The sequence below is a fragment of the Pseudorasbora parva genome, chromosome 1, assembly GCF_024679245.1.
Source record: "Pseudorasbora parva isolate DD20220531a chromosome 1, ASM2467924v1, whole genome shotgun sequence".
Classification (NCBI taxonomy): Eukaryota; Metazoa; Chordata; class Actinopteri; order Cypriniformes; family Gobionidae; genus Pseudorasbora; species Pseudorasbora parva.
Window position 1 is genome coordinate 22,479,406 of NC_090172.1, and position 12,073 is coordinate 22,491,478.

Here is a 12,073-nt window from a genome sequence, read left to right on the forward strand (position 1 = left end):
TGTTTGCCCAGAGGCTAAAGACTACAGCCAGCAGAGGGAGCTATTTCCGCATGTTTTGAATCTGGCATTGGGGGATGGGAGATTACACTCAGCTTGCAGGGAGAGCTCAGCTGGCAGCTACAGGATCATTTAAACAGAGCTATGGTGAGCAATGTAAGTCTTTTAACTTCTCAAATTCATTTCTATGAAAGTTAAGCTTGCAAAGGCATGAACTGAAACGCGCCAGACTGAACTCGCGTTGTGAATGTATGCCGCGAATGTAGTCGCGATTACCTCAGCTCTCATCACTCCTGCAGTTAGTGCTCAGTGCTGTGAGACTCGCGCGGTGACTCACTCATTATATTGAACAGACACGTTCAGTTTTTAATTGTAGTGTCTCTAACTCAGTCACAGTAATGAAGTTGTTGGCGTTGGGAATGGCCTCACAGGGCAGCGAAGCATTCTGGGAATTGTAGTCTTTCATCCCCATGGGACAAAAATACATTTTCTGTCTTTTCTCAGTCTAGAAGACACCAAATTCAAAAATAATTTCACATTTCTACTGCATTGATGACCCAGTTTAAATACAGATTCATCTTCCCAGCACTGAAGTACCCCTTTAAAAATGCTCTCCAAAGCAGATACATTTGAAAAAGCTGTCTTCACATCATAGTATGGACTGTGAAGACAGAGGTATTTGAGAACAATGACACGTTTAGTCATGTGATGCATATTTACCGCTATTGTGCTAGTTATGTGCCATAGACATTCTCCGTTATGTGCTATTCACTTTTACACAGTTCCTAATTTCTATGTGCTTCCTATGTTACTTTGCGCACTTCATATCACAGTCTGTATTTGTATAGTCAGTATTTTTCTATCCTGGTGGGGACTTTAACCTGAATGCACATCCTGATGCATGAGGACCTAAATGGAGGTCCTCTTGAGGAAACAAGCTTATAAATTGTACAGAATTGTTGTTGTAAAAGAAAAAAGAAAGAAAACTGTCATGCAAAGTTTAGCTCCAACCCAAACTAAACACACCTGAACCAGCTAATCAAGGTCTTACTAAGGATATTGAAAACTTCTAGGCAGGTGTGTTGGGGCGAGTTGGGGTGAGCCAGCCTGCAGTCCAGATCTTTCACCCATAGAAAACATTTGGCGCATCATAAAGAGGAAGATGCGACAAAGAAGACCTAAGACACTTGAGCAATGGAATGAATGGAATGGAATAATGGAATAACATTCCTAGCTAATTGGAGTTGGAGCTAGTTCCTAAACATAATTTAGGGAGGAGCGAGCCCATCAAACCTTCCAATCAACAGCCAACAGAGCTGAAATCCTTAAGTCTGTGGAGATTCCACACAGAGATAGCGAACCAGATGTGTGTGTGTGTGCACCCTTGTTTATATTACATTGTGGGGACCCCATAAGGATAGTAAAACCTGAGATTACCTACATTGTGGGAACCAGCCAGCAGTCCCCACTTTTCAAAAGGCTTATAAATCATAGAAGATGAGTTTTTTTAAGAAAGTAAAAATGCAAAATGTTTCCTGTGATGGGCAGGGGCAGGGGCAGGGGCAGTGAAGGGGGATAGAAAATACGTTTTTTTAGGGTATAAAAACCATTATGTCTATGGAGAGTCCCCACAAAGATAGTGAACCAGACGTGTGTGTGTGTGTAAAGTAAAACCCTCTAACATAATCCTGTGGTCGCCTTACTGGGTCTGTCACACTTACATATATACATAAAATACTGGAAACTAGACTGCATAATCTCATTAGCTGCTTTTATTAAGATGAATCATGGGAAATGAATACCTTTTCTAATCAGAGCTACTTGACTCATTCAATTTATCTATTCAACTGACAGGCGATCCAAATCAGTCAATGCAATCCTTTTCCACAGGCCATCTCAGTAATTTAAAGTCAGGGGGTTAGTTTGACTCTACAGTAAATATTTGGAAGAAGCCATTTGCTGAAGAAGCCATACATAATCAGCAGTTCTAGGCTACTTGTACTGTTGTACTATTTGTAGTAGAGGCCAATAATGAAAATGATTTAAACTGCAAAACTGTTGAGATGCAAATAAATGCATTACATTGATCATATTTAGGCCATATGTTGTCTTTCTTAATTTTTAGTGAGCCCACAAGAAATCTGCATTAACTGGACAGAACAGGAAATGCTGACTTGGCTTTAAAATTGTGAAGTATACCGTGTATACTTTTAAAACTGTACATGCAGATAATAGTAATTAAATAAAAAGTGTCCCTAAAGAGAGATTTTTCAGTCCCATTTTACATTAAATGTCTTTAACTATAAACCCGATTCCAAACAAGTTTGGACACTGTACAAAATAAACATAAAAAAGTAATGCAATAATTTACAAATGAACTTATACTTCATTCACAATAGAATATAGATAACATATCAAATGTTGAAAGAGAGACATTATGAAATGTCCTGCAAAATATTGGCTCATTTTGGATTTCATGAAAGTTACACATTCCAAAAAAGTTTGGGAAGGTAGTAATAAGAGGCCAGAAAAGTTAAATGAACATATAAGGAACTGCTGGAGGACCAGTTTGGTCAATTAGCAGCATGATTGGATATGAAAAGAGCCTCTCAGAGTGGCAGTGTCTCTCAGAAGTCAAGATGGGCAGAGGATCACTAATTCCCCCAATGCTGTGGTGAAAAATAGTGGAGCCATATCAGAAAGGAGTTACTCATCAGAAGTTATCATCATCTACAGTGCATAATATCATCCAAAGATTCAGAGAATCTGGAACAATCTCTGTGTGTAAAGGGTAAAGGCTGGAAAAAACATACTGGACGTCCATGATCTTCAGGCCCTTAGACAGCACTGCATCACATACAGGAATCCTACTGTAATGGAAATCACAACATGGCCTCAGGAATACTTCCAGAAAGCATTGTCCAAACATTGTCCAACATTGTCCACAATCCACCGTGCCATTCGGAAGTTCAGAAGCCAGTTCAGAAGCCTGCATCTCTGATGGTATGGGATTGCATGAGTGTGTGTGGGAAGCTTACACATCTGGAAAAGCACCATCAATGCTGAAATGTATCCAAGTTCTAGAACAACATATGGTCCCATCCAGAGGACATCACTTTCAGGACCTTGCATTTTACAACAACATGGCTGCGTAGAAGAAGGATTCAGGTACTAAAATGGCCAGCCTGCAGTCCAGATCTTTCACCCATAGAAAACATTTGGCGCATCATAAAGAGAAAGATGCAACAAAAAAGACCTAATACAGTTGAGCAATGGAATGAATGGAATGGAATAATGGAATAACATTCATATTCTATTTCTATAAACTTGAACAACTTGTCTCCTCAGTCCCCAGATATTTGAAGACTGTCATAAAAAGAAGATGCCATATAGATATATTTAAATATATTTCAAAGACAATAGCAAATAAATGTAGCAAATATCAAAAGCTATTTATTATAATATTAAAGGTGGGGGGGGGGGATGCTGTTTCATGCATACTGAGCTTTTTACACTGTTAAAGACTTGGATTCCCATCCTAAACATAGACAAAGTTTCAAACACTAAGTTGGACGTTTGATGGAGTATTTCTGTGTCAAAAATACTCCTTCCGGTTTCTCAAAAGTTTCGGAGAGTTTTTTCCAGTATGGGTCGGCTTGACGTCGACAGAGCGGAAGGTCCTTGTATGGGCCGTAAATGCACGCCCATAAACACTGCTCTCAGGTGCAGATCCACTTGTCTGCACAACACTTCTGCCGCGCCATGCTCCACTTTATTCCTATGGGTGACGTCAAGCGACTTTAATGCGCCTGCATAGCATTCCGGGAAGGCAGCGCAGCATTTGAACCAATTTGAACGCAAAAATGACGAGAAGCGTCACATCACGCTTCATTCGTGTCGCAAAAGTGGATCTCCACGGTCACTGATGTCACAGGATTTCACGAAATCAACAAAAAGGGTGTTTTTGACGGAGCGTTCCCAGCGAAAAAGGTTCACGGTCGTGCTTTGGAAGCAGGCGGTGAGTAAAACTGCTTCAAATGTCTGTTGTTGGCTATCGTCGCGTAAGTAAATATCAGTAAACAACACGATCATGTATAACGTTAGTTAATTTATCAATGGAGCATGCGATGTATGGTGTGTGTTTAAATACGTTTGTTTAGCTGACCACTATAGGTGTAAGTTTGTTAATTGTAAACCACCCCAAACATAAACCTAGGCTAGTTTTATGTTCTTACAAAGCGTGTTTCTTCATTCAAATGCGCTAACGTTATTCCATTGTTTTTTTTTATACACTATCTGATATGCAAAAACGTTTTGCTTGCTACTGCTAAGGTTTAGTCACATACAATAGTCCATAAACCAAATCATGTCATCATATACCACGAGTAAACAAATGCAAATAATGACAAGCCACCAAATACAGTACATACCACAGAGATGGACGTCCTGCTGTTGCTGTTTCTCCTGTTCAATTGATTTCATCCTCCGGATCTGATTCTGGATCATATATGTATTAGTTGAATCTGATTGATACCCATGGTTTATTTAAGGTAACGTTTTCTTTTCCATGCATGACGATGTCACAGCTTTCAGAAGCTCTCGTGCAGTAGCTCCGCGCTCGTCAGTCTTTAGCCCCGCCCATCCGATACGGCTCCAGCCGCTCGTTTTTTTTCCGGAAAGACTCGATACAGCCTATCTTTCTTTTATAAATATAAAAAAACTAAAGACTTTTCGGAGATATGAAGGATGCAATACTACTCTATAGGTACTCAAGATTGACGTGAGATTGACTGAAACTGAGTGTCCAAGCCCCCCCTCCCCTGTCACATGCCTGTCCTGTCTTGTGTGCACATGTGGGTTTTTTCTGAGCATGTGCTCGTGTCATTGTCAGATCCCTCCCCCCTTGTTATCTGATTAGTGTTTGATTTCTCTCTTGTTTTCCTCTTGATTTCTTCCCTTTATAAGTTCCTTGTGTTTGTCAGTCTGTGTTGGATTCTTGTTATGTCTGCGTCTTCCGGTTCCCCGTGATTTCTGTTCTGTTGTGACGTGACAGAAGGATCCAACCATGTCGAAGACTCAGCGCAAGAATGCACGGACACCACCAGTCTCGTATGCTTATGTCGAGCGCATTTTTCGTTTTTAGTCTCTAGTGTCCCTCCGCCAACAAGGGACAGACCTAAGGAATTTTGCAGGGGAATTCCTGAGAGCGGCGGAGGGACTGAGACTGAATGAAGATGCTTTAAAGGACTTGTTCTTCTATGCGCTCGACCGATGGACTAGCTGCGTATGACAACATCTCCTTCGACTTGATGGTGGAGGGTCTCACTCGCCTGCTGGAGCGAGAGGCTGGGGATTCAGTTCCGGTGGACCCAGTTCCGGTGGTCCCAGTTCCGGTGGTCCCAGTTCCGATGGACTCCGTTCCCGTAGTCTCAAAGCGGAGAAGGAGAAGGAAGGCTCCACTCGTGACTGTGCCGGTGGACCCTATTCCGGTGGTCCCAGTGCCAGTAGATCGTGTTCTGGGGGTCCCTGTGCCGGAAGATCATGTTCCGGTGGTCTCGAGACAGAGGAGGAGAAGAAGGGAAGCTCCCTCCATGACTGATCCGGGGGTCCCTGTTCCAGTGGATTTTATTCCGGGGGTCCAGGTGCCGGTGGTCTGTATTCCGGTGGTCCCTGTGCCAGTGGATCGTGTTCCGGTGGTCCCTGTGCCGATGGATCGTGTTACGGTGGTCCCTATGCTGGTGGATCGTGTTTCTGTGATCCCTGTGCTGGTGGATCGTGTTCCGGTGGTCCCTGTGCCGGTGGTCCCTATGCCGGTGGATTGTGTGCCAGTGGATCGTGTTCCGGTGGTCCCTATGCTGGTGGATCGTGTTCCGGTGGTCCCTGTGCCGGTGGTCCCTATGTCGGTGGATTGTGTGCCAGTGGATCGTGTTCCGGTGGTCCCTGTGCCGGTGGTTAGTGCTCCGGTGGACTCTGCTGTGCCAGGTGCGTCACCCCGGCGCCCTGCCCTGCCTGCGCCGCCGAGGCGGCCTGCCCTGGCTTCCTGATCTTTGCGGGCTGCCCCGGCCACCTGAACTCGGTGGGCCTCCCGAACTTGGTCGGTTTCCCCTGTCCCTCCCGTGCCCCCCTGGTATGTCCCTCCCATGCCCCCCTGGTCTGTCCCTCCCGTCCCGCCCTGGTCTGTCCCTCCCGTCCCGCCTTGGTCAGTCCCTCCCGACCCACCCTGGTCAGTCCCTCCCATCCCGCCCTGGTCTTTTTCTCCCATGTCCCTTGTCCCTATTGGAGCGTCTGGTAGCCGCTCCTTAAGGAGGGGGTAATGTCACATGCCTGTCCTGTCTTGTGTGCACATGTGGGTTTTGTTATGTTGAGCATGTGGTCGTGTCATTGTCAGATCCCTCCCCCCTTGTGATCTGATTTCTCTGTTGGAATGTTTTTGAGTTATGTTACAGTTCTGATTATGTGTTTTTCCCCCTCGTGGGTTTTTATTTTGTATTTGTTTATTTTCATAATAAATCAAATTTTTGCGCATCTGAGTCTTCACCTTAGTTTTCTTATGTTGTGACGTGACACCCCCCCCCCCTTTCATATACTTAAGCACAACTTAAGTGGGTCAAAACCACAGTTAAGCTACTAGCTATTCTAATTGCATTTAATATACATTTAAACTATAATAATACAAATTGTGATTATCTGAAAAAATTGCATTCCTTTTTTTACAACCTGTTTTGATAAACTCTGCAGAATCCATCTGGTCCTGCTAATGACCTATTGAAATAAGCGGGCAAAAGGGTGACCATAGAGACACAAATGAAAGGAGAGAGAGAGAGAGAGAGAGAGAGAGAGAGAGAGAGAGAGAGAGAGAGAGAGAGAGAGAGAGAGATATTTTCCCCTTTGCTGAGTGTATTGATTGCACACTGGCTCTTTCAGTAATCAGAGGTAATTTGCTGAGAGGTAGCGATGCTGGACCAAGGCCACAGCTACATCTGTGTATGTGTGTTTAGCGAAAGAAAAAGCACCAGAAAAGTGAAAAATAAAGATAGTCAAGATGGAGCGGGGGAGGCAACGCAGGGAGTATTTCAGTCATTTGAACACAGAAGGAAGAGGAAGAGGTTTAATTTTGTAACTTGTGTTCATGTGTGCTGTTGTGTGAGTGTGTAGAGGGTTTAATTTGGGTTTCAGGAAATAGATGTTAGGCTTGACGTCTCTGTCTTATAAATTACACAAGACAACAGTAATTCAGACCATTTTAGATCCCATCGTGTGGGTCCATTTGAGCTCTGATTTGAGTTGAATATTTGGCTTGAATATTTGACCTTAGCTATGTTGTGCTGTAATTTTTGCTTTGTTTTTAAAACAACTAAATTTACCAATCGTTATTGAATACAAACATTAGTTTAATGATGACTCCATAAATGTGGAATATTTTAGATGTTGTGAGAGGTAAAATGGGATAAAGGTGTATATATATATATATATATATATATATATATATATATATATATATATATATATATATATATATATATATATATATATATACACTTTATTTTAGGGTGACATACTTGCATTACTCCATGTAGCCTATTAACTACACCGATCAGGCATAACAACAACCATTTTCCTTGGTCCCCCTTCTGCTGCCAAAACAGCTGTCCCTGACTGGTCTGCGGCTATGCAGTCTCATACACAACAAACTGTTATGCACTGTGTATTTTTAAACCTTTCTATCAGACCCAGCATTAACTTCTTGAGCAAATTCAGCTATACTAGCTCGTCTGTTTGATTGGACCACATTGGCCAGCCTTCGCTCCAAACGTGTATCAATGAGCTTTGTTTGCCCATGACCCTGTTACCGGTTCACCATTCCTTGGACCACTTTTGATAGATACTGACCAATGCAGACCAGGAACACCCCACAAGAGCTGCAGTTTTAAAGATGCTCTGACCCAGTCATCTAGCCATCAAAATTTGGCCCTTGTCAAACACACTTAAATCCTTACAGTTGCCTATTTTTCCTGCTTCTAACACATCAACTTCTAACACATCAACCATTACCATAACTCTATAGTAAGTTTGTAGTTAAGTAGTAGTTAATTAATATTAAACTACTAAAAAATAGTAGTTAATTAATATTACTCGCTAACTTGTTCCCTAACACTTTATTTTACAGTGCCCTTGTTCTTATTTGAGTAAATACAATGTAACATCACCATAAAATTTAACCTACATTCATATTAAATGCAACTGGTTAAATGAAGGCTTGAAAATGGAAAAGAGAAACAGAGGTAAGTGAAACAGTTCTTTATTGAAGGGTTGGTGGTGATCTTAAAGCTCTATGGGTGAGTAATGAGCATAAACACAGTTCAAATAACAGTCACACTTAACTGACAAGTCTTTCTACTTGCAGGGTTGAAGACAAGCACAATGAAGACAATAGATCAGAGGAAATAAGTTTCTGGAAGAGGATGATGAAGGTAAGCATAGAAATGTAGTCAGGTAACTTACTCTCGTGTGTAGAGACTGATGAGACCGGACAATGAGTATGTGTAAACTGGGTGCTTATATTGGGTGCTTGATGAGGGTGTGACAGTATTCTGGTGACTGGTAATGATAGGGTGGAGTTGAAGGGCCTGGTGTTTATGGTGTGTTGGTTGAATCCATGACAGCGGTATGGTATCCTTACAGAAGTTACATATTAATGGAATTTCAGAAGGTCAAACTTATTCATTATGTTTTTATTGTTATAATGTAAACTTTTCAAATACCTTGCCACTCTCAAGAACTCTCAAAAACTGACGTGACATCAGACTACTACATGCCTGATTCATAGACATCTACATGCTCCATTATAGAAAATAATATTAGCAAACATTAAAGTTATCTTGTGTAATTTAAAAAGGTCACAGAGTTCTCAAAACCTAAAGCATTCACAGTGAGCCAAATATAGCCCAATCAATAACAGGCCATCTGATGCCCACAGGTCACCAGCCAGTGCAAAGCAGTGAGAGAATGGATTAATGGATGAAGGTATATGTAATGAGGGTTTTTAAAGGATAAGGGCATGTAGCCTGTTGTGTTATAAATATATTGCTTTAACTAATATCAATGTATCCTCAAAATATCTATCAAATATTTTACCCTGGTTCAATATTTAACACAACGCTGTATAAAGAAATATTTCTTAAGGCTACCAATTTAACAACCCAATCTAGCATATAAAAATATATTGTTAAAAAAAAATTTATTTAATGAATACATTTTTTTATTTATGTATTAAATAACATATATTCCCTCCCTCCTCCTTAATTAAATAAGCAATTTTCCTATCATCGGAACCAAATAGCATATGGGACACAACAACTTCTTATGAGCTTATGTGTTCAATATGAAAAACAAACAATATATTAATTTTTCTAGCTCAAAAATATAATGCCTCAAATTATCGTAATTTGGGGGCTTATATTTATAATATTGCTTTGCAAATATTACCATATGAAATTAAAATTAATTTGCTGAATCAATAAGCATATGATGTAATTCTATTTAATTGTTTAACTGATTAACACTTATTATGTACACAGTAGGCTTATCCCCCCACCAAGCTCCCACAGTCCAATGACTTCAATTGTGTGAATTGTGTGTTTTTTTTATTTTATTTTTATTTTTTAGACTTATCGAATGAAGCAGACAACAGCTACATAGAGCGATGTGTTTTACATCCTTCTTTATTGGTCTGACAATGACTGGAGGTATGGGATTTTGAACCATATTTTGCCTTGAGAGAAAGTGTCCTTTGGCTAAGGGTAAACCGCTTCAAATGAGCGCCATTCTGCAGCGCTCAATATCCTGAGGGGCCACCGGCACCAGAAATAGACCTTATTTTCACAGCTGTACATGTGTGGTCTCATGCACATGAGCATGGTGGTATATACATGCACACACACATACACATGTGAGCACATCCATATATAATAGGGCTAGGCTATATAGGCACAAGCAGCTTCCTGCACACTCTTCCCTGTGGGGAGTTCTGATGCCCATCAACCTTCAAGAAACAATTGAGCAGAAAACCCTCTGAGACATTATGAGAAATGACATTTATTAATGAGGGAGGTAGAAAGAAAAGACTGTATACAAGGTCATGCACTTATACACACATACGCACATACACAGTGCAAAAACAACAGGGGAAAACATCATTATGTTGGGGTTTTAACCACATAATAATCTCATTTTAATTTTGAGCATTCACACACACCCACACACTCACATACTACATGACCGCAATGAGCAGCAAGGCTACAACATGCCAACTGGGATTAAACCCAGTGTTTCTCATAATTACGGATGTTCATTCATTAAGTGCTATTGACTGGCAAGGACATAAACACACTGCAGACAGCTGTTTAACAGAACTTGCAATTTTAATCAGTTTCCTTGTTTACAGAATTTGATCAATGCAGAAGTGCAAGCAGGCTGAAGTAAAATATTGATGATATTGTGTAAGGACCAGCCATTGGCCAATGATGCAATCCAATGGATTGAGCCAAGGTATAATGCATGTAGGTCTTTTACTTCTGCTTCTGTAAAGTTCACTTTATTTATTAGAATTTAGTTATAATTTTGCTCTATACTTAATCTGATTCCAGTTCAAATGTTTAGATAGACATATTAAGATTATTTTTTATAATGTATTACATGATTTTTAGATGAGAAAGTAAAATTGTCTCACAAAAACGACTCCAGAAGCCTTAATAGTGTATTTATAAGTATATTTTTAAATCAAGGTCATACATTCTTGTTCTATACATTGATTCAATAGAGGATCTAACCTGCATTATGCCCTTTAAAATTCTGGTGTCCGCCAGAGACCCCATTGTTCATGGGTGCTATAAATACAGTAAATAGTGTTCATAATAATAATTCTCATTTGAAATTAAGTAGAGGCTTGAACCCAGAAATACACTCACCTAAAGGATTATTAGGAACACCTGTTCAATTTCTCATTAATACAATTTTTTAATCAACCAATCACATGGCAGTTGCTTCAATGCATTTAGGGGTGTGGTCCTGGTCAAGTCAATCTCTTGAACTCCAAACTGTCAGAATGGGAAAGAAAGGTGATTTAAGCAATTTTGAGCATGGTATGGTTGTTGGTGCCAGACAGGCCGGTCTGAGTATTTCACAATCTGCTCAATTACTGGGATTTTAACGCAAAACCATTTCTAGGATTTACAAAGAATGGTGTGAAAAGGGAAAAACATCCAGTATGCGGCAGTCCTTTGGACGAAAATGCCTTACTGATGCTAGAGGTCAGAGGAGAATGGGACGACTGATTCATGCTGATAGAAGAGCAACTTTGACTGAAATAACCACTCGTTACAACCGAGGTATGCAGCAAAGCTATGTGAAGCCAAAACATGCACAACCTTGAGATGGATGGGCTACAATTGCAGGAGATCCCACCAGGTACAACTCATCTCCACTACTAATAGAAAAATGAGGCTAAAATTTGGCGTAAACAGAATGAGAACATGGATCCACCATGCCTTGTTACCACTGTGTAGGCTGGTGGAGGTGGTGTAATGGTGTGGGGCTTTTCTTGGCACTCTTTAGGCCCCTTAGTGCCAATTGGGCATTGTTTAAATGCCACGGCCTACCTGAGCATTGATTCTGACCATGTCCATCCCTTTATGACCACCATGTACTCATCCTCTGATGGCTACTTCCAGCAGGATAATGCACCATGTCAAAAAGCTTGAATAATTTCAAATTGGTTTCTTGAACATGACAATGAGTTCACTGTATTAAAATGGCCCCCACAGTCACCAGATCTCAACCCAATAGAGCATCTTTGGAATGTGGTGGAACGGGATCTTTGTGCCCTGAATGTGTATCCCACAAATCTCCATCAACTGCAAGATGCTATCAATATGGGCCAACATTTCTAAAGAATGCTTTCAGCACCTTGTTGAATCTAATGCCATGCAGAATTAAGGCAGTTCTGAATGTGAAAGGGGGTCAAACACAGTATGGTGTTCCTAATAATCCTTTAGGTGAGTGTAATGGTCAATATGTG

At 40.8% G+C, this 12,073-nt stretch overlaps 1 protein-coding gene across 1 annotated transcript; it reads left to right on the forward strand.

The window, feature by feature from the left end:
• The first annotated feature begins 5,255 nt into the window (after positions 1-5,255).
• LOC137091565 (uncharacterized) lies at positions 5,256-6,041 on the forward strand. Its single transcript, XM_067456334.1, has one exon. It carries the CDS (start codon positions 5,256-5,258, stop codon positions 6,039-6,041), a length of 786 nt encoding a protein of 261 aa, XP_067312435.1.
• The last annotated feature ends 6,032 nt before the right edge of the window (positions 6,042-12,073 follow it).